At 34.2% G+C, this 23291-nt stretch overlaps 3 protein-coding genes across 4 annotated transcripts; 1 reads left to right on the top strand and 2 right to left on the bottom strand.

Annotated features, from left to right (window-relative positions):
• Positions 1-2019: 2019 nt before the first annotated feature.
• Positions 2020-8813, bottom strand: LOC113495451 (odorant receptor 30a-like). Its single transcript, XM_026874175.1, has 5 exons — positions 7692-8813; positions 7075-7174; positions 5834-5941; positions 4666-4821; positions 2020-2156 (listed from the first exon to the last, which is right to left on the bottom strand). The coding sequence occupies exons 1-5, from the start codon at positions 8474-8476 to the stop codon at positions 2103-2105; spliced, it is 1203 nt and encodes a 400-aa protein (XP_026729976.1). The 5' UTR covers positions 8477-8813; the 3' UTR covers positions 2020-2102.
• A 1050-nt stretch (positions 8814-9863) lies between these two features.
• On the top strand, positions 9864-12243 carry LOC113495359. Its single transcript, XM_026874044.1, has 2 exons — positions 9864-10502; positions 11454-12243. The coding sequence occupies exons 1-2, from the start codon at positions 10152-10154 to the stop codon at positions 12195-12197; spliced, it is 1095 nt and encodes a 364-aa protein (XP_026729845.1). The 5' UTR covers positions 9864-10151; the 3' UTR covers positions 12198-12243.
• On the bottom strand, positions 10539-12940 carry LOC113495358 (protein ANTAGONIST OF LIKE HETEROCHROMATIN PROTEIN 1-like). Of its 2 annotated transcripts, XM_026874042.1 has the most exons (3): positions 12666-12940; positions 12258-12570; positions 10539-11418 (listed from the first exon to the last, which is right to left on the bottom strand). In XM_026874042.1, the coding sequence occupies exons 1-3, from the start codon at positions 12860-12862 to the stop codon at positions 10615-10617; spliced, it is 1314 nt and encodes a 437-aa protein (XP_026729843.1). In that variant the 5' UTR covers positions 12863-12940; the 3' UTR covers positions 10539-10614. The 2 variants fall into 2 exon arrangements, with proteins under 2 accessions (XP_026729843.1, XP_026729844.1); XM_026874043.1 differs by having other exon boundaries at positions 12258-12940.
• Between the last annotated feature and the right edge of the window lie 10351 nt (positions 12941-23291).

Here is a 23291-nt window from a genome sequence, read left to right as displayed (position 1 = left end):
AGGTCTAACTTTTAACTTTTATAATATCTTTTATACCTTTTGTAACCTTTTCAAGTTTTAACGACCAACCTCTAGTAATCTTCCTTAATAAAATTGAGCCGAGTTGTAAAAATATGATGACCATAGAGTTTTATGTTTTCTTTTTAATTCAACCCACATTGGGTTGAATATCTGTCTGTGTTTGAGGGTTAAGATTTTTTTATTTGTTTTTTTTTATTACTTGACTTTTGTTCGTCGGTCTTGATGACGAGATATTATTTGATTGCGCATAATGATTTGTGAGGTTTATTTTAGCATTCATACATTAATATGGTCCAAAATAAAAAGATAATTTCTACAAAAAGTCAACAGGGGTTGAATCGCTTATCTGAATCAATGGGAAAATGTAGAGTCAACTCCAAAAACGTTTAAAAAAAATTGTGAACATTTGCGATTGTTGACATGTCACGTGGCTGTTATTTCTACTTTTGGAATCGAGATTATCCTATTAGCTGTGATTGTACACCTTAATAGTCATATTATATCAATATTAATGGCGAGTTTTCAAAGAAGTCAAATTAGAAAAAAATTAACAAAATCAAACTTACTTCAAAACCCCAATCCTAAGTCAATTTTTTCCCACCAACTCAAATTCCATCCCATTTTCGTATCAAAATTCCGAACTGCAAGGCTAGAAGGTCTCTACTGAAACCCCTTAACAAACGATAACTCTCTAAAGGATTTAATACAGTTATATTTTTGCCAACATTTGCATATAAATTCATTAACTTTCATCCCTTTACTTCCAAAGACCCCTCATAAGATGCTAAAGTAAGAATTTATAGGCAAAAATATTCTCTTCTTTATGAAAATGCAAACAAACAATTTTGTAGCGAATTTTAGTCCGTTTTTTTCATAAGTTTGAAGTGGTTTTGGGCTTAGAGATTTTTTTTCATCAGTCTTAGTTAGTCTGGAAGAAGCCTCGAATTATTTTTATTTTCTTGCAACTAGCTAAATTAGTGCAACATTTTCAGTAGAAATGCATAAGAAACGCATATGACTAACTTAGCTTTGGTTAAAACTCTGATACCAGGTTGTGCATCAAACATAAGAGAAGAATAAGGTAGAGACATAAAAAAATATTATATTCTTTTTTGTCTCTTTTTATGTCTTATTTAATTTTCGTGATTTTCGATTGAAAAATATTATTTTTTCGAAACAATGTTTTACTTGGTTAGGTAGTCCGTCATTGTCAGTCTTATATTAACTTCGTTTAAATCATCCTTCTCTACTTCTCCATATAAACTCTATAATCTCCGAATTAAGGATGGTTTAAGCTGGTCTGATTGCAAGTAATTAGCAGATACCCGGGTTTGTCGTAAGCTTGTGTATACCCATGAGTGTCGTTACTAAGGGATGGGAAAAGTTAAACAAAAGGCGACCCGATTAGCGGAGGCTATGCGTGAGATTTACGTTCCGAACAAATGTTTGTTTTGTGTTGTACAATACAGCATATTTGGATTTTCTAAGTTTTGTTGTTTTTTTGTTACAAATAATGATAAAGTAAATGATACACGATAAAGAAAGCAGTTTTCTTCGAAGCCGTGAAATATTCACCGACGTATACCACCACGTCTGTGTATGTGTGATGCGCTGGAATTTAAATAAGGAAATCTAGAATCTTCAAGTAGTAAATAGTAAACGTGATGATTACTCAATGCTTCCCTATATGAAAACTGAACAATCAAAGGCTGGTATATTTTTTGTGCAATCCGCATTCGATTTTGTCTCGTTCTTACTATAAAACTTATAGCAGAGAAAAAAAGTACATATCGAAAATGCAATACATTCTACGAGTATTTTTTAATAATTTTGTTCGATTCTTTTAATTTACACAGAATCTTGTGACACATTAGCTACAAAAGCACAAAAAGTCTAATAATAATTTCGCATCCCGTCAATTCGCAAACCCAGGTATTTTTAATGAACTCTACAAAAAGAAACAAACGTTTAATTCCAAACAATTTAATGCGGCGTCAAGCAATTTTCCTCAAAACAATTTACGAACATTTCTACGAAGCAGAAAACAATTAAATATGTAAATCAAAGCGACACAATCGTATTTAATTGACAACATCGTTAAGGACGGCGAAGATTGAATATCCGTTGTAGAGAGCCTGAAAAATATACACGAAATAAAAATGTTGTACATTTCTGTGAAGAAGGCACAGTCAGCAGAAAAAGGTACGTTATTAAAAGCCTATGCGAGGGGTGCATAGGGGTTTAGTTATGGTTTTTTCTTATCGATGCCCAAATAAGATATTATTCCACAGGAGAAACGATTTATTTCATCACAAAAACATTTCATCCTGGGTAGGAAATTAACGGCTACCACAGCCTCCAATTTAGCAGTCAAGGCCATGACCATTTGACCAACAGGTTAGGCGAAACGAGATATAGCTTTAAATTGCATATAATGACGTCTCATATCCACAACAGCAAAGGTATTGATTTCTTGAAATTTCTTGATCCACTTAAAGCACTTTATTTTATTCTGCTCTTAAATTTATCAAAATACATCTAATTCCTTATGATAAACATTATTTGTCAGATGCTTTTCTCTACCCATTCAATTCTGTCACTGGTTTATTAAGTTTTATGCTGTCTGTACTTTGTTGACTTGTTTTATGGAGAGGGTTTTCTAATTTATATCATAAGATACTTGGAGACAGTTGGAAGGCTTTTGACTGTCGCACTTTAATAATATAACCGCCTACACAGACTTGACAATAATAATATAAAATGTTCAAGAGTATCTGAGTCTGTTTGTTACTCTATCACACGTAAACCACTGCACTAATTTCGATATAATCTGTTATGGGATAAATATGCATAACAAAGTTATTGTAGAAGACAGATTTAGGTGTCAAAAATTGAGGAGTGCGATTTCGTAACAATCTATTAAGAGTGACTTACTTTTTTTTATTAAAAAAACGATTCAAGGAACATCCTACGACACCTAGACTTAGGACGAGCATTTGTTGCTAACTCAAATTATCACCTGTATTCCGTACTCATTTTTGTTTATTGATACATGATTAGGTACTTAAATTACTTAAATACGTACTAGTTAAAGATCTTCTCAGATAATTCTAAAACTGAATCACGAAAGTTTTTTCAATTACTTACTGAACAACAACATTCCTACTTCTTAAAAGGCTCAGAGGCGTCTTTATGTTCAACCTTAAGAAGGTCTATAAATAAACATTATCTTCACATTATGAATTCGGATATGAAGACTCTTGTAGTAAGGTAAACCTCTAAAAATAAGTCTTGAGCCCTAATGGCTCTTTTCCATTAAGTGATTGGTATCTTAAAATAAAAAGATATCTACATACTGTTTAATACATTATGATCCATTACTATGGCTGTTATAGACTTTTAGGAAATAATTTCACTAAATTTTGCGTCCATAAACTGGTATAGCCTAATTTATTCGATCGTCAAACAAATAAGCTTCGAAATACATTTCGTAACTTTAATATAATTTATCTCAAATCCTCGCTTTGCAAATACTAAATTATCATTGAATTACGTAAATTCCTCCACATCTTCTTAACATCAGAAAATCAGAAATACTTGATTAATAAAAGCGATGTAAAGAGATGACAAGTACATACCAGTTTGACTTGTGGACAGAGGGTTTTATATTTTTTTTAATGACCTTACCAACTCAGTAAAGATGTATTCTAAAAAATTATTTAAAGCTGCAAGTTTTCATAGAAGTAAAAAGTATCGATAAAGCGGGATTTTCCGACGACACAAGTATTGTTTCGTGTTCTTGCAAATATAATTTTGACATATTACTATTATAGTCGCCATGAGAGCGTCAAACAAGAGTATGGTGTACTATGCCCAGCTCTGATATTAAAGGCTAGTGTGGTAAATAAAAATAATGTATGATGTCAAAATTTATATTGCATCTGTTGATACGCTCATATCAGCTATATGACAGTCCGGTTAGGAGATTGAGTGCTCTATCTGTCCATTCTCTCATAAACCTATCCGAATTCCTACTACCATTTTTTCATTCGAGTTTTCCCAAAAGTGTTTATTTTTGCTATTAAGGCACGGAATCCTATAATACAGAAAATCTGTTTAAGAGACCTCATTAGTGTGTTTCTATACAACCTGCTTCGTTCAGAGGCAATTAGAAGTGATGGCTGGCTGACATTTTTTGCGATTTATTCTCAATGACTCAGATGAAGTGGTTCAGCCTGGTTTCGTTTGGGTTTTTATAGCTGTGGCTGTTGAACGACATTTTCTGTCGGTTGAAAAAATATTGGAGGGAAAATTTGTCGTAGTCGAAATGAAAATTGTGGACGCTTTTATTCGCTTAGCAAGATTTTTAACTTACTCATGCACAAGTGGTTTATGACAGTTTTAGGTAAAATTCAACATAATTCATAAACTCCAAGTATATGTTACCTATAAGTGGTTTAATAAGTCTATTGTTTCCTGAATTTAAATATATCACCATGTTAGATTTCTGAATATTGATGGAGCGGTTTAAACATACGCATATTAAGTACAAGATTTAGTTAGCAAAGCGTCACTGACAGACTTAACTTTATCTTTCTTTGTATGTATAATTATATAAGTTTTTAAATAAATTTATAACAATACCTGACTAAAGGTCTGTATAGATAATAGAGCCATTCCTCCCGCGCTAAGTTTCAAAGGTCTCTGAGAAGCGTTGATCATAATCAGAAGGTTTTTCTGCAAGTCCGCTGGCCAAGACGTCCACGTAGACTCGTAGGCTGCTAGAGCTATGCCTTGACTCTGAAAGTAAATTAAGGCTTTGTAAATATTGATAAAAAACATTTGTTTTTATATTATTTATATTTCCAAAATACAAACAATACAGATTAAATTTCACGGTATTCTTAAATTGTAATTTTCAGAAATATTTCTTTATTAAATGTATACAGAAAACTCATTACAACTGTAGTCATCTTCGGTAAAAGATAGAGCTGTATTAGACAAATAAATTGGTATATGAAACTTTTTTATCTTGTCCACTGTATCCCACTGCTGGGAAAAGAAACGCCTAAATCATTCCACCATTTTCTTTACTTGGCCACATACAACTAGCCCCTGATTGTACTCACGAAACTAGATAATAACGTTAGTTCGTTATAGTAATGTAGTAGTTTTTTATCATAATATATTTATTCCAAGAGACTAACCTACTTAAATCAGAATTTTCTCTCAAACATTTATAATTTACAATTTAAAATCCATCCAGAAGCTAAACAGCTGTTGGCATAATAAATCTTCTGCTGAACAATATTCTAGACATGACTTAACGTAGAGACCGGTTATCAGCTACGACAGCGCATCCGGCGTAGCAGTGACGTCTACTACGGCGTAGCAATAACGTAGCGCTTCATGTATTATATTCACTTGCTGCTGTTATTAAATTTCAATTTCATTTTTGTTTTAGTATGTATGATCTTTTAGTTAGTTTTTCAGGTGCTACGTATAACTATATTGTTTTTAGTTATCTCTTTAATGCCTTAACCAATTTTAATATTCGATATTATTCATTCATTAAAATACTTTATACCCGTGTAAAACCACGTGTATGCATTTTAAATCATTATTAGGAGGATTATCGTATTTTCGTGTGCTAATTTTCGATTTCAATGTTTAATCTGCTTAATACATTTACGAAATCTCTTTTAACACTTATCTAATTTCAACAATTTCATGAAAGTTCAGACACTAATTTTAAACCGGTGCACTGTAAACTTTAACTTTAAACACTATTTAAGATTAAATGGCTTCTTACTTGAATAATGAGCTCGTTTCCTAAGTAGCAGTATATGTAAGCATTGATAAGAGCAATAGCGAGATACACAACGAAGGTAATTAATAGACTCATTTGTTCGACACCAACCTGAAACATTTGCATAGTGATAAGATAACAAATACAGCATGTTCAAACAGCCCACATTAATATAAATCGTAAATACCTTTCGACTGGAAATAAGATATATTATTATATTCCAAAAATGTAACTGTTTATTGCAAGTAAAAGCTAGTGAAGTGCTAGTCTGACTCGCGACATTGTCGGTCCGTACAAATGGGCTAAAAAGAAATGGGCAAATAATATTTTGACCAGTTTTCGAAACTGGGTGGGTTTATATGATGCAGCGCAGTCTTTCAGATTCATGTAACTATTTCAGATTCATAAAACCATCATATTACGTAACCACGTATTTCATATGCATAAAAAATATCAGCTCAATCGGCAAACGGCAAGCCGGTCAAACTTTAATTTTTTTTTGTCTTCCAGTTTCTTACACTCTTTTGACCTCAAATGAAGGTGAAAAAAAACTAGTTAAAGTTATATTACCGAATGTAAATATAAAACTAATCGTGTCCGAAACAAAATATACGAATATTATTTATGTTGGTTAGATAATTATATAAATTAAATTACACAAACCGCATGGGTTCTAAATTATATGACCGCAAATCAAAGTTTCCGGTTAATTTAAACAACAAAATGCAAACTAGAATTTGTGTAGTTACAGTGTTTACAAAAGGCTATTTATTCATCTCTGTATGAAAATCGAAATTTTCTTTATATTTATATATATATTTATGTATGAAATTTTACGTTTTAAGTATCATGCTTGCGACTGGTTTTGACTGTCATGCTAAGAGACTAGTAATGGTTAAAAAATAGCGCTTTAACTGATTGTGCGGGTTCCTTTAAGTTTAAATACCATAAAGTGATTAGATAAGTGGTTTTTTTTTGTCATTACAAGGTCCCTCTGTGTTGTTAGTAGCAATAGTGAGCAATAAATGACTGTTCATGTCATTTATTTTTGTTTTTGTAGTTGTGATTTTAAGATTTTTCTTTTAAAATTTCTTTCTCGACTGACAGAATTTGCAAAATTGCATGCTCCACAGCAGTTGATACGTTACGCTTTAATTTTGGTTTAAAATAAACACTAAAAACTATTCAATAGTTCAAATTAAACGGGAAACGATACATAAAGTAAGACGTCCACAAATACATACGACTGTCACCATCACAGCGTTCAAACACAATTCAACAGTCACCGCCAGGTTTTGGATCAGAAAGTATTGGTTGAATATCATTTCCATTGATTTTGAATATCTGAAACAAAAATGGCAATCTGAAAATTCATACAGTTAGTTTCTTTTACCTAGTTTAGGGAAAGTGGATGGATGGCATAATATGAAAGAGTTATGTCGAAAACAAATCAAAACAAATATAAACGGAATGACAGCGTGCTGCTGGGGAGTTTGTTGCGCCGTTTCTTCTCTCACAGCAAAAACACTTAGGAAGCGGTGAAGGGTGGGCGAAACTGGGTGTTGTCCAATGTATTCTGACCTTCAGAAAGTGCTACTTAGTAGCCTAATTTGAATAAATGAATTTCGATTTTTATTTTGAATCAATAAACCTTTCAAATGACTTACTATTGTTATCGGCATTGCCGACGCAAACTATAAGTGACAATTCAATTCAGTTTGAATTGAATTGTCACTTATAGTTTTAAGAAAAAAATGTCTTAATCAATTTAAGGCAGTTCCGAAAAAACAGCAAATAAATTCAAATATCAGGATTAACAATGTTTTTTTTTACTAACTCTCCGGATTAAAAAATGCCTTACCCCATCAATCGAATATGTTTCTTAATTATTTTTCGAAATTTCATCCTCGTCGACGTATCACTTTCCTTCGAATACTTCAAGCCCCTCAAATCGCTTTGTAAGTGAATCAATTGATCGCATAAATACATCAACATACTGCACACCAACCCTTGCATGGCAAATGCTCTACACAAAGCAGGAAATATAATTATCGCCAGAATCTGTAGGGAAGTTATCAAACTCATCATATTGACTGTAGGATCGAAAGGCATCCAGGTCTCAATCGACATTTTCCCTTCAAAAAGAGCTACTAGACTAAAGGCGCAGATCACTGCAGCAGAAATCAGAGTTAGGAACACAACATATTTCGCCATCAACTTCTTTTTCTCTTCCGTAACTCCATCTCCAGACCTCTCGATTTCATCAATGAGATCTCTCAACTGATCCCTCTTGATACAAAATATGATTGTCTTGAAAAAGAAATTGTATATGACCAAACTTTTATCGATATTACACAGAACGATTGTAATATCATCCTTGTGTTGGTACGTTCCAATCCCAGTTATAACAAGGAACACTACAGTAAGAAAATGTAAGAAGATTTCGTAAATTTTGTACAGAAATTTTTGGTACTTGGTGAGGTACTTTTCAGGCCATAATCCTACGAAGAAAAGGTACTTGAGATTGAAAGTAAAGAAGCCATCGTCTATCATGTAAAAACGTTCTAGTATTGAGGCGGCCATTTTGCAAATGACTAAGGTAGTTTTTTGTAAAGAGCGTATAATCCCGTTAGGTGGTGGATACATTAATGTTCTAAAAAAATTTAATCCTTAATACATTAAATTGATGAATTCGTGGGTTTAATATCCATTTTGGTTAATATAAAATATCTGTTCAGACTTTAAAAAAATATATCCGGTACAAATGGAAAGAAATTCTCTTTGTTGAGGTTTTTGCAGATTTAAAGTAAAGTTAAAGTTTTTCACAACATATCCATATACAATAATATGTTCGTGAATATGAAACTTAAGCAAATTTTGTCTGAGAACTATTCGTAGAACAGAATATAATTGCAATTTACTCGTACCAGAACATGCTAACATGGACTTCTCCATATAATTCCTCTGATAATCTTAAAGCTTACCTCCACCTCCTAAAATATTATTATTGCCATTGAAGTCTGCCAGCGTTCTGCACGTAGAGTGGTATTTCTTCCACAGCTGCACTTTAAAAGCTGATAGGCTCCTACTACGTCATTTCAAATTTGCCACAGACAGTTTAAGAGCTAAAATTACTTTGCCTTCCAACTAAGGTAAATATCCTATCTTTGCAAGTAAGGGGAAAATAGTGTTTCAAGTAACGGTAGTCACCGTAAGTTTGAACTGGTAAAAGACTAGACATTTACCAAAGTGAATTTCACTTGACTAAACGATTTTGAAGATGATTCTTAGATAAAAAATTAAGTGGTGGTAGTAGAGGGTGAAAATGGAACCCTATTATTATTTTGGCACTGTCCGTTACCAGACTGTATCTCAGTAAACTTGACAGCTGCAACTTTCAGAGAGCTTGCATTACTGTTGAAAATACAACAAAAAATATAAATTGAGATTAAGCATCGTTGTAAACATAAATGTTTTTATTTTATTTCTTTTGCTTTAATTAATATGCAAGGAAGTAGGAAATACAAATTTTGTATAAATAATGAAACAACAAAATTCTTGTATAATATTCTGAGTATAGGGCTAGTTGAGCAAGTATCTATTTTCAGCATGATACAAAACAAATAAATTGAAAATATCTTCCGCAGCGCTACATATCATCCGAACTTCCGAAACTCTATTTCCCAACGTGCAGAAACTTCCCGAACTAATTTACACGTACGCCAACCATTTTCGTCTTCAAACAAATTTGTCTCGTACCGTGTAGACCAAGCATTATATCACGAACTTTGTTCAAATTGCAACTACGGACTGCAATATCTTCGATAATAGCCGCCAATTTCTGTTGCGTCCATCCCTTTCTGGCTTATGAAGTTAAATAGGGATGGGGCTACGACTTAGTGAACTACAAATGATAAATTATAGTTGGTTAATGTCATAACTATTGAACAATAGCTAACAAGTTTTGTGAGGTAAAGGCCAGTTTCTTGGGACTTGTTTGTAATTGATGTATTTATTATTAATGGACCCTTAGCTTTATAAAGCCTCGTTTACACTCAGCCTGAGTGGGCAGGGAAGTGAGCAGGGAAGTGAGCAGCGCGAGAGTGTAAACACGATACTTCCCATGCTATTGCCGCAGCCACTCGCGCTGCCCAGCGCTCCCTTGATTGTCGGTTTTTCGTGCGCGAGTCAAAGGACTGGCAGCGCGAGTTGCAGCGTGTGTTTACATTCAGCCCTCTCGCTCACTTGTCGCCCGGCGTTCTGAGCGGAGTGACGTGTTGCTTTTCAATTCTCTGTCCAATTCTATACGCCAGCATTTACTATGTCGCTAGATTGGAGTAATGAAAAAGTAATACAGTTCTTGGAGTTGTATGAAAGTGAACGAATAATATGGGATCCACGCGATAAAAATCATAAAATGAAGCATAAAGTACACGATGCGTGGAATCGCATCAGTACTCAAATGAACAATACTCCAATAGAAGAGCTAAAATCGAAGAAGAAATCACTTATGGCTACATTTCGACCACTCTTAAAGAAAAAGAAAGCGTCTATACGTTCCGGAGCAGGTGCTGATGATGTGTTTCAGCCAATATGGTTTCCTTTTGAAACTATGGAAAGATTTTTAGGCACACTGTATGACGTGGAAGAAACAATTAACACGGAACAAAGGGTAACTACCTACATTCAATAATTAAAACACTTTTTATAGTATTTTTTTTTATTAAAAGTATTATTACATTATTTTAATCAGATGATTATTACACCTTACTTAATACTACTATTTAGTTATTTTCTGTATTCAAATTATGAAAATAATGTGCAAATTCAGATCGAATTTCATAAATGTCTCTAGATGCGCGTCTTGGTACACGCGGTATTGGCCTAAGGGCTGAATTGTCTGGGTTGGGTTGATTTTGTCTCCAAGAGCCATCAATATTTACTCCGTCAGCTACGGAATCAAAAGTTCCTTGGGGAGCGTAAATGTTACTAGAGGTTCTACTGTTTATTAAAAAATTATGTAATAAAATACAGGTCATTGTTATTGTTGGTACATTCTCTCTATCGATTTCGATTGGTTTTTTAAATATTCGAAAGACAGTTGTTAAAATACCGAAGACATTTTCTACAATGATACGAGAACTTGAAAGTTTGTTATTAAAAGTGCGTTCCATTGTGTTAAAATGATGATCTCCAGGAAAGGGTTTCATTATATGTTTATGTATTGCAAAAGCTCCATCACAAAGAAATACATAAGGTACATCAATTTCTCTTCCGGGTAAGGGCGCGTCTGGTGGCAAATTTATAGTGCCTGTGTTAATTTTTTGCATGAGTAAACAGGTCTGAAAAATTCCTCCATCACTAATGCGCCCCTGACCACCAATATCAGCAAAAATAAAACGGTATTCACTGTCAACGAGAGCCATTAGTATGATGCTATATGTATGCTTATAGTTGTAATATTGTGAGCCACTGTGTGGTGGACATTTAATTACAATATGTTTCCCATCTATAGCTCCGACACATCGAGGAAATTTCCTCCTAAATCCCGCTTCTATAGATAACCATTCCGCTGGTGATTGTGGTAACTGAAACAGAAAAATATATTTATTAAAATTTTCAGAATTATCAAGCTGAGCATGAGGCACAATCTCCAGATGTCGAACCGCTACTTCAATCACCACTACCATACCAGCAAATCAGTTCGCCGTCACAGTCAGTTCCTTCGCCATCACAGGCAGACCCATCATCGACACCAGTATATAATAGGCCAAAAAAAGGCAAAAAAAGACCAATCCTTGACATAGATGAGGCTCAAAATAAAATATCTCAGACTTTAGACACTTTGAACCAAGTGTTAAAAGATAAAAATACTCATACAAGTGAAAAGAATGAAGACGAGTGTGATCTTTACGCGAAACTCTTAGCTAAAAGATTACGAAAATATCCCGAGTCAATGCGGGGAAGAATTATGTACCAAATAGATGGGTTATTTTTGCAAAATCCTTATCCAACCATCGACCATCAAGTTGATCGACCATCAAGTGTCTTCTCAAATCGTTCATCGGTAACGTCATCGCAATCACAGTATTCAGATTATCAAATCACATCAAACCCACCGATTCAACAATCTCAACTTGTTTATATTCAACCAACGGTACAGTCTGACACACCAGTAGAGATCAGAGAAATAAGCCAGGAAAATAATGACATTTCAGCTTCTCCACGCCAAATGATGCTACAAACTTCATCAACACAATATGTCTTGCCACCAAGAGTACTGTCCAGATTACCGGAAAGACGTGTTACACCTCAAAACCAAATGAATGTGATAGAAAGAGCCTACTGGGATGCTAGCCAGAATTGAATTATAATTATTTTATTTGAATATAATAAAACATAATTTTAAAATACTTTTATTACTCACCTTAATTTGGTCCTTGAGAACAGAGTTGATAGCTTGACATACTTCAGGAATAATTTGCGAAATGGCTGGTGTAGAAACCTTGAATAAGTAGTGGAGACTTTTATAACTATCCCCCGTTGCTAAATATCGTAATGTTAATGCCAAACGTATCTTTGCTGGTATGGGCATTCGCAGTCTGGTTTGCTGTTTTTCAATCATAGGTCCAATTTTTTGTAACAACAATTCAAAATCAGAAGATGACATTCTGCAAAAGTTAGAAAACTCGCCGCCATCTTCGGAAGTCAACTCCATAAAAAAAGTATTCATGCTGTTTCTGTAACAAAAACATAGGTAGGTAGGTAAGATTATTCATCATTCATATCGTCGAAGTGTTTGATGTACTTATAGGAAGTTATTGTGAGTACTTACGTCGTTCGATTTTGATGAATTTTTTTCATCCACCATCTTCTTTGGCGATAGCGTCTTTTTTTTAAATTTATTTTTAAAACGTTTACGTAATTCATAACACTAAGCAGACATACAGCTGTCGCCGCAACAATCTCAACGTCAGCCATGATTGCCAGTTGCCCGGTAAAAGAAGTATGAGGGTTCAGTGTAAACAGCATTCACTCGCGTCAACGCTGCCGCGGCAATATTTCCGGCAGCGCGAGTCGCAGGTGAAACGGCTGAGTGTAAACGAGGCTTAAAGGTCGGAAGAAGTTTTGCTTTAATGTAGGATTAAGGGAATTATGTGGAATTAGGTTTCTATAGAAGCGTTTGTTTGATTAGCTTAATTCGTTTTGATGATTTCGATATTGGGAACTATTTCCTTTTTCTAATACGATATAATATTGTTCTCTTTTTTTCTATTTAGTAAATCCTTGTGTCACAGGGGTGTTCAAAACATTCAAGTCACTTTCGCAAAGATACCTATATTCACTACTACGCGTAGATTGAACCCGTAAAAATGGGTTTGGAGTATGTATGTAATGACCTCAATACCTCTTGATGCAGTCAACATTTTTATGAAGTTGAATATGGACCCCCGGCTATTCCCGGCTCAGCTATTCCCTGTAGGGAATGGGTCAATATCTGACTTCTACGGACAAAACCTGAATCGCAGTGCATGTCATTCCCGTTTTTGTGTCCGTGTACAACAATATGTTACACAGCCTAGTTTTAGTCCAATTACAATACAATTTATGGAATCTCGCAAAAAATGTAAATTGTTAGTCCCAAATTTGACTGATCGTTTTACCATCAAAACCAGATCTGAGTTTCATGTAGGATCTGTATAGAACAGCTGTTGTCCCTAAACATGAATTAGTTATTAGGTCACCGTGTCACAAGTTTGTTTGTTGCCTATTCTACTGAGAATCTGAGTTTAATGACATACTGAACTTGTATAGTACAAGTTCTAGTATAATATGAGTGACTGAGGGTTACTAGCAAACAGGCTACAAAATAAACACATACTATTCAAGTGCGAGTTGGACCGTTGACGATGATTGTTGTTTTTTATAAATAGACATATTTACCAGTCACATTTTTACCTCAATCTTCGGTAATGATTAGTTTAGATTAATTATATAATGCCTGGTGATGGACAGACAGATTACCCTTAGTAATATGGCCCCGTTTTTATCGCTAGGCTACGAAACCCTAAAAACTGTGTTTATAGGTGAAATAGAGGTTGTACAAGCAAGTGTGAAGGACAACAAAGTTTAGTAATTTGTCGAAAAAGACTGGACCTGCCTTTTACCTAAAGTACCAAAAAAATTTTTTTTGGTTCATTTTTTCTTCAAAGGAATGGAAGTTTATTAATAAATTTCAATATTTAAATTTGTCTTGTTGCAATAATTCTTTATGTTAAGCATCCATTCAAAACCAGTAAGCCTATGCCATACCCCGGAAGTATTCGTAGTTACCACTTAATATAAATTCCCCTACAAATACTCCCATTACGATGTACACATAACTACGTAACACTGTCTACTTGGATGAATTTAATAACCGATTTCCGCATCGTATGTTCAAACATGTGGAAATAATTAATAGTTTCTCGAACAAGATAAATAACACTTATAGATTGGTTGTGCAAGAGTTTCTATTTAATTAATGTTTTATTCGATAAATAATAAATAATTTTCAGCATTATTTATTATTAAGCGCCATTTTTCAAAGTCACTGCTTAGCCGCTATCTGGCAGATAAATTGAAAAAAATGACATTCTTCGTATGAAGGAATCTGTCAAGGAATTAAGCGGGAAACAGGCCCTTAGTATTATTAGTGTCTCATTGCAGGGGAAACGACCGTTGGAGTAAACGAGTATTTGAGTGAAGACCACGAATCCGCAAACGCAGTGTAGGACCCCAACCCGATGGACCAATGACCTAAAAAAGGTTGCTTATAAGCTGGCTTGGACTAAATGAGGAATGCTGAGGACCGAGTGTTGTAATGAAATTTGGGGAAGGATTATATCCAGCAGTATACCTTGATGAGCTGAATTTATTTATTGAGTAATAAATTAATTATAACACAGCTATGACTTTATTTACTTTTCGATAAGATCATAGGTATTTTTAGACATAAGCTATATTGTAATGTAACAACACATTTTTGTCCTCTACAATACACTTATTGGTCATTTTCGCTTTAAGTTCATCAAAAAAGAGGTTTATATTGGAACGCAGACGTCTTAATATTTTTTTGTAAAATTATTATTATCGTCAGCTAATAATGTTTTAAACCCCCACCCTGCCTCCACAGCTATTTAGATATCTTAAGAAGCAGTCAATATGTTGCAATCGCTGCGGTTGAAGAAATGCATCGTCACTCTAAAAGCTTAGAGTGCTTTCCGGGTTACTTATATCAAGAATGTGGGAGTTATACTACTATTTGTTCTCGAAAGAAACTCACTCAAGATTCGCTTTCGTTCAGTAATCGTAAGACGTCATAAAGCAAGAAGATAAAATATAAAACCTTTTTAAATAAAAAAGCCAATTTGTGTGATAAACGTGTGCTCCAAATCAGTTTTCTCTGACATGTGAATTTAACGGTGTGAGTATTCATTTTACAAATAAGTAAGCCTGTCCACTGACTTTGATTGATTCATCGGACTATATATAAATACTGGAATTAAAATTATACGAGGAGTTAAAAAAATGAATAGCCTCTAATATAATACAGCTATTAACAATTAGATTAGTGTTCACTAACTTATATCTCAAGACTAAAGTTTATATTCAAAGGAAAAGTCGTCTCACTGTTGGTAAACGCGAGTATTAAGTGAGAACCAGTAGTAAGGGTAGTTGAACGTATGCAATTTGTCTTAAGTCGACGTATTTGTAAGACCCGGACTTCTATGCACTTGGCTTAAGGTTTTGCTTTGGAAGTAATTTAAAAACTTTCCTTATACGTGTTTATTTTGCGTTCGACTTACTGAAATGGGGTATTGAGGCGTATATTTTCCTTAAAACATGTACCTGAATAAACTGCTGGTTAAACATCTTCTCTTTTGTTGTTTTTTCAATTATCTGGTGTGGGTTATATCATTCTTCTGCGCAGGCTAATCTGTTTTATGTCGGCTTTAAGGTAAATTATCTATTTTTTTGGTAGGGCAGGGAATCCTCACGGGGGTGTCCATAGCATAACACCCTATAGGGGGGGCAAGGGTAATGTAAGACTCTTATTAACTAAACCTAAATCTCCGGGTGACGACAGCCGCGTTGTGATGCTGCATTGCAACACGTCCCCAACCGCGGAAGACAAATTGCCTTCTTTGAGATTTCTTTGTATTTTTGACTTCTGATTGTTAATGTCATTTTGAACGAAGTTTCAATAATGAAGCTATCCAATCGTTTTTAAAACATAACCAAACATTAAACAAACAATACAATATGAGTTCATTGTTTGAAATCCAAAAAGATAATGGTTACCAGATAACAAATACATTATTGTAATCGGGGAGGTAATAATCAATCGTTTGTACTAAAAATAATTGATTATTATTTGTAACTATTTATTTCTGATCTTTGCGGTGGGTTTTGCAGATGTATAAAATTCTAGTGTCGTTATTTAGCATACCTACTATTCCGAAACGGCTTGGCTATATTAAGTAGGTTGGAGACACTACCAATATCTATTTTTAACTGATAAGGGTTGTAGAACCTTACATTTTTTTTCATTCGTGTATAATGTTTTTTTGGCAAAACATTATTTGCCTAGTCAACTAGATTTTTTCAAAAGTCTTATAAAAATCGAAAGCGTATCAACATTTTTGTGTAGAAAACAGCAAATATCGAAAGAAAAAAATCCAAATCCAAATTGCCTTCATTGTAGCCTATCGGATAGAATAAATGCTAGGCTTAGCGTGGATCAACAGACAGTCAGCACAAACGATCAATGTATATCGATACAGACCAAATTGGCAATTTTGTTAAACGTCCAAATTTACTGGTGCAATGTAACCGATATTGAATGTACCTACTATTTGTGGGTAAGTAGAGAAATGTTGAATTATTGATAAGCAATTGTTGGCGAGACTTTTTTCTTTTATAAATGTTGAGATTTTTTTTGAGTAATATTCAATCTGTAAAAAATAATACAAAAGATAGGTTTAGAAAAGTCTGTATTGATGACTAAAAATAGATAACAATTTTTATTCAATATTATGATGCAATTCGTAGTTTTTTAGAAACACAGCTCTGTTGCGAGCGCGGTCCGAGCCCTGTAACACTAGTGAGGGGCGCGGGCGGCGGCAATTTTATCATTTTTAAGAGTATATTTCAGATTTCTCTTGTTTAATTTTCTTCGTGCTTATTATCTTAGTTGATGATTAAAAAAAAATCGCGCCTAGGGGTATTTTACGTCGGATACATGAACTGGGCTGCTTTTGTAAGACGGCTAAAAATCACCGTGTATGACAATTAAAAAAAACCCCTTTATTGTACAATTATTTAACGTATTACACACAAATGCGTTTAAAAAAATGGATGAATACTTATTTACTATCATAACTGTTTACTTTATGTTTTCTCAGGTGTTTATCTGGTAGCCCGACTAGATCCGTACCCAAATGAAGTCCTTAATCTTGAGCTGACGCAGCGGCGGGGTCAAGAGAGTTCGACTCGCGACCCGACTGCCGCCTATCTCGATAAATGTACGTGAGTAAACCGTTACCAAATAAATCATTTCAAATCCGAAAAAAGAAATTATTTACATTACCATGTGTAGAAAGGCAGATATTACAAATTGCTGGAAAATCTTAGGACCTGGCCTACGCATGTGAGCCAAAACGTCTTTTTGAATACGCATTACAAAGTATTTATCACCTGCTAAAGACAGTATATGAAAAAATCGTGAGAAAACCAGCACATTTGGGAATATTTCAAAGGTATGTAAGTTAAGCCATATATAGGCATACATACATACATTTAAAAAAAACCATACAAGGAAAATGACTTTAAGATCGAAATCTATTAACTATTTTATAAAACAGTCGGTATGAACAGTATGCAAACAGTGATTCCTCAAGGCAATGTATGTTATCAAAGGATTGGATGAACGATCTCGAATCTTCGTGGGAAATCGGACGGAATATTGAAAGCTATTGCAGTTTTTAGGGTACCGCATCCGAAATGTAAAAACGGACACGGAAGCGCTTACTGAGGCTCCGCTGTCTGTCCGGTGTCTGAACGTTTGTCAGTTTGCCTAATACCAGGCCGTATGTCATAAAATGTGACAGCTCGACAGTTGAAATTTTAATGATGTATTTCAGATGCCGCTTTAACAAAAAATAATAGTCAATTTTAAACAAAGCGAGGTACTATCATAAAATTGATGGTTGTCATTTTTTCTACAAACTTATATTTCTTTAGCCTACATAAACGGAACCCTCATCGTCGTCTCTAACTTGTCTGGTTTAACATAGGTAGACGTCTAGACACGGGTTCTTTCAATTTTACAAAAATGGAGAATGGTTTTTTCACCGTGTTGCAGTTAACCAACTCCGAGCTCTAAATATTCAGTGAAAAACAAACTCGTAAACTTATATGATCCATCCCAAGCTTATTCAGCCAACTAACCTCTATACTAGGCGCGATATCTCACTTTATTTAGCTTAACCCCCACACAACTGTATCATAAACATGCTAATTTCGTTTACTATCATCCCGTCGTAACAATTTATTTGACCCCTAAGGGTTGAATTTAAGAAATGTTAATACCTAATGTTCGCGACGTAAATTCTTTACGAGTTATTTTGTGACTGGAATGTTTCAAATTATTAGACAATTTCGTTTATTAAAGGTCTTATTTATGTTGAACGATTAGAATAGAATAGATTTTTTATTGCACCTGAACCGAATAGATCATTTAACAAAGATAAATTACATGGGGCCACAATCCAGCGATCTTTCCAATCTTTTATAGAAAACCTTTGGATGGACTTCATAGTAGTGTGAATTAACTGCTAGAACTAATGAAGTCGTTAATCTGGCCGTGACTATGCTTGGCTGTTTGAAGGCTTGGGGTATATTACGTTAGATTTATATTAGTGTTCGGAATTTCATTAAAGATTATTTTTTGTATTTTTATTAGACAGTGTTTTGTTACATTTTATGAATGAAAAAAGTCCGTTTCAAGTTCCGACACTGTTTTTTTCTTTTCTGTAAGCGTTCTGCTAGAGCTCACACTTCTTAATCTCAATAGTTGCTATTTAAAGGTAAACCTGCGTCTTCATCGTCAGAGTCAGTTTTGCGTCAATTTTGTCCTCAGAGTCATGGCTAGTATTAATGAGACTTCTCTCACCTCTGATACTTTGAAAAATATTATAATTTGATTATTTATCATCAACAAACACATCATCAATCCTTTATCCCCTTATTAAATTACCTCCAAAATGTAAGTAACAGTCGCTCAGTACAAACGTAGATATTAAATAAAAAGAGAATCATAAGCCTCTGTAATCGGATCAATCGCTGTACAGTCGCGTTCATTAATGTATGATCACTTTCAGCCATTAAAAATATGTACGAAAAAAGGTAATAATATTATACTATGCGTTCTGTGTTCAATATATAGATGAATAAATATTATTGAAATTCTTTATAGTAACTATCGTGAGGCTGTTTCATCATTAAATGGTGCAACGGTTTCCACGCTTATTCACGTACCCCGTCGCGACAGCTCATGATTAAGGACTCCGGTTGGATCCGAAACTTGTCGGGCACTCCCCATACATATGCGTGAGTAAATCGTTACATCATTTAATAATTATAACGTACACATTTTGATTAGTGATAGCCGAGTGGTTGAGGTCACGACTACGAGCGACGTGTCGGGGTTTCAAATCTTAAATCATGCCTTGAATCTGGTTGACTTGAATGTATGTGAAACCTCCCGCGACCCAAGAATTAAATTCCTATACTTTACTTACTACCCAAGTATGGGTCAGTAGTAGTTTTTTTTGAAGCCGTTTGTATGTTTTTGTTGTTATAGTGAACCCGATTGTACTAAGAACTCTTTGATAATATTATAGCCGGCAAGCAATCAAATTATACCTTTCTTTTATCCTTGTAAAATATGATTATTGAAAGGATCAGTTGCTATGCTATTTGTGTATAAAGTAGTCTGTGGACCGTTGACGATATTATTAGCAAGACTCAGCAATTTTTCGTCAATCCCTCTCTTACTATACTATATTTCATGAACTGTGGCAACTAGGCAGTTATTTACTGATGACAATTTTCAGAGATGGTTACGGCTAAAACAATAAATAAAATAAATTCAAAAACAAAATTCTCAAACAAAAGCGTAGCAATTTTAAATTGTAAGTTGAAAGTTAGAATTCGACTTCGACGAATAAGACTACTCAAATAAAACTTATAGACAAGCAGTATTCCGCAACCTGACCAAAAAAGCATTTTGACGATTAGAGTTTAAACATATATTTAAATAATTGTACATTATTATCAAGTATCTTATTACACGTACTATGAGATTATTAATCCCATATTAAGCACACATCAAGTGTTCGCCTGATTATGGATTAATTACAGTGTGTTTGTGATTCGTTTACAAACATGGGGTTACAAATTAATATCGCTGTTGACTTAGAGCCGGTGACAAACCGAATTATTGGTTTAATGCTTAAAATAGTTTTGGGACGACTTTAGACAGATACAGAGTGAGAGATACAAATCTATACTAATATATAAAGCTGAAGAGTTTGTTTGTTTGTTTGTTTGAACGCGCTAATCCCAGGAACTACTGGTCCAAATTGAAAAATTATTTTTGTGTTGAATAGACCATTCATCGATGAAGGCTTTAGGCTATAAACCATCGCTGCGACTAATAGGAGCGAAAATACAATGAAAATGTGAAAAAAACAGGGCAGTTATAAATCATAAGTTATGTCTTCTACCCACGGGGACGAAGTCGCGGGCAACAGCTAGTTAATAGATATAATAGAGACGCCGCTATTGGGCCTGTAGTGTGTTGTCTCGCTTTTATATCTGCGATGTTATTTTAAAAATAGGCTTTTGGTCCTTCGGGTATAGAAGTTGAGATATACATCGGTTTTATTTTCACTTTTAAAGTATGCAAGGTGTTGAATGAGAAAGAATGAAAAAGCTCATGGTGAAATGGTTCTGGTTACTATATGGTTTTAAGGATTGGAAAGTATTTGATTAAGCCTTGCTCGCTAGATGTAATAACCGGTCAAGTGCGAGTCAGACACGCGACACTGAGGGTTCCGTGCAACTAGGCTGAAGGCAAACTCAAATTTATTTGTCGCCCAACAAATTCGAACCGTAATGAATCTACAATAACATGAAACATTTGTTGTTATACTTTTTTAACCCTTACGACAAACAAATGATTTCATTTTCTTCAATAAACAATCTATCCTTAGTTTTGATGTCGATTTGAAATGGGAAACTAATTGCGTCATCAAAAATCAATTTGACCAATTTCAAAATGAACAACTCTATCCATATTAATTGGTATTACCAATTATTTTAATACAAATTATTATAAATAGTTTAACGTTCCAATATTCGCATTGTCCGTTGTGCAAAGGCTTTATAATTATGATTCACAAACAAAATGGGTATCAGTTGCATTGATAATTGAATTTCTATTGTGAAATATTCAGATTTGCCTTGCTTTTGAATAAAATAATATCACTCACGCCGCAGACAGATTATATTTTGACAATGTTAACGCTGATGGAATTATTGAAATAGCTTTCGTGAAACTGAATTCATATTTATTTTAAATCGGTTTCATCACGCGTATTTATCGGGATCGTCCCACTAGTTTCTGTGATTAATGTCACTAGACCAGTGGCAGGGCCGGGAAGTGAACAAAACTCCGTATCCAGGAGTTGTGCTTAGCAAGGCGAAACGAACTGAAAACTAGTCAGGCGATCCCGATAATCGAGCGTGACTGAAAGGTTCTTAAACGATTCCTGATGGTTGAATATGATGAATAGGTCACGTGACTAAAGCTTGAGTATGGCATTTGAGCAATTTCATCAACGCTGAGTATAACGCTGATTATATGCTAGCATTAATCAACGATTATCGATCCTTAACAAAATGAGTGGTATCTTAAATGAGATACGGCCTGGTCACAGCCGATCCTTAATTTATAGATAAGGTTGCAAATTTTCCCTTACCAAACATAACCTTAAAAAAGCACTCAAAATAAACATACAACCAAAATATTAGTGATACGGTTGGAAATTTTGCCCCTAGTCAACATAACCTAAAAAAGCACTTAAACTAGCCCAACATACGCTTCACAACCAAATCCAATAGTACAATTTATGACACACTCTCCAGTCTGTTCCAGTTAAGTAGAGGGGGTTAGCGTTAGTCACTTACGGCCATGGGATCAAGTCTTGGACAGGTGACGGACGTTTATCAGGAAAATCCTCTGCCGACGGCAAACTATATTTCATGCTTGTTCAGCTGGTACGGCCACTAAAACTGCTTCGTTAACTAATGTTATGAAGACGAAAATTGTGGTGTTTAATAAAGTTCTGAGTTAATTTATGTTAGTAACTATAAACGAAATGTTTTTGTAGCTAACTCTAAACCATGATTACAAAATCGGTTTTAGTCTTTTGAGTGTAAAGAGGAAACAAACACACTTACATTCAAAACTTTCTCCTATGCTATTTTTGTTGTAACGGAAACGGCAAAAATGCAAGTGATTTCAAAAGGCTCACCTCGTCTTATCCATCATTTAAATTAATTTAAACCATGTAAATTATATTTATTCAATTAAAATACAGTTAAAAGAGTTCTAGTAAGATAACACCAAATTTCAATATCAATATTAGTTTTTGATTATCGTTATTAATTCTAATAGACCCTAATAGATTCTAATAGATCAAATTATCGGAGATTTCAATACGAACAAAAGTCGTAGTATATCCCTGGTATAGCTTTAATAGTTTCAGAAACAAAAGCGCCAAACAAACCGTTTGTAATAAATTATTACTGGTCTGTAAGACCGCATCGCGTTTTCGGGTAGAGCCTTCAAATTTTGAATGAAATATATTTTGGTAAATATTTTAATATCGGCCAAAAATTTGGGAGAAATTAATTTATCAAGTACTTAGTTGTTACAAATTGTGTTTTCGGGTCGGATATTAAGAATTTTCTTGAGATTTTATTTATTAAGTTACGTATTATTTTTATTTTTTTCTATTAGATACATCGTCATATAATAAATAAGAATTGGGACTTAAAGAAGAAACAAAAAAAAATCTAAATTGATTTATGGACGTTGACTTTGACGTCATACCATGTAAAAAATATTTATGGGTAGGTATATTTGTACATATACCAGCCTCTATATGTCCCACTGTTGGTTACAAATGTTTTCTCGAATAGGGAAGGCTTAGAGCATCACCACACTGGCTCACACAGAGGGTTTGGCGATTTCAGATTCCAATACTTTAGTGTTTTTCTTTCAGTTTTAACAGTGGTATCTTAGAACAATAAGAAGGTACATATTATTTCAGAAAATACACCATTATTA

This window comes from Trichoplusia ni, chromosome 6 (assembly GCF_003590095.1).
Source record: "Trichoplusia ni isolate ovarian cell line Hi5 chromosome 6, tn1, whole genome shotgun sequence".
In the NCBI taxonomy this organism is placed as follows: Eukaryota; Metazoa; Arthropoda; class Insecta; order Lepidoptera; family Noctuidae; genus Trichoplusia; species Trichoplusia ni.
Note: the sequence above shows the minus strand (reverse complement) of the source record. Positions and strands in the feature narration are given on the sequence as shown.

What these genes read in the sequence shown, in the direction of transcription:
- LOC113495358 (XM_026874042.1), bottom strand. Translation starts at nt 12,862, where the DNA reads ATGCTGTTTACACTGAACCCTCATACTTCTTTTACCGGGCAACTGGCA. An exon ending in ATTCATCAAAATCGAACGAC is followed by an intron (nt 12,571 to 12,665) that starts GTAAGTACTCAC and finishes TTTTTGTTACAG; the next exon opens with AAACAGCATGAATACTTTTT. An exon ending in TTCTCAAGGACCAAATTAAG is followed by an intron (nt 11,419 to 12,257) that starts GTGAGTAATAAA and finishes TTTCTGTTTCAG; the next exon opens with TTACCACAATCACCAGCGGA.
- LOC113495451 (XM_026874175.1), bottom strand. Translation starts at nt 8,476, where the DNA reads ATGTATCCACCACCTAACGGGATTATACGCTCTTTACAAAAAACTACC. An exon ending in ACGCTGTGATGGTGACAGTC is followed by an intron (nt 5,942 to 7,074) that starts GTATGTATTTGT and finishes CAAATGTTTCAG; the next exon opens with GTTGGTGTCGAACAAATGAG. An exon ending in GAAACGAGCTCATTATTCAA is followed by an intron (nt 4,822 to 5,833) that starts GTAAGAAGCCAT and finishes ATTTACTTTCAG; the next exon opens with AGTCAAGGCATAGCTCTAGC.
- LOC113495359 (XM_026874044.1), top strand. Translation starts at nt 10,152, where the DNA reads ATGTCGCTAGATTGGAGTAATGAAAAAGTAATACAGTTCTTGGAGTTG. An exon ending in CAATTAACACGGAACAAAGG is followed by an intron (nt 10,503 to 11,453) that starts GTAACTACCTAC and finishes TAAAATTTTCAG; the next exon opens with AATTATCAAGCTGAGCATGA.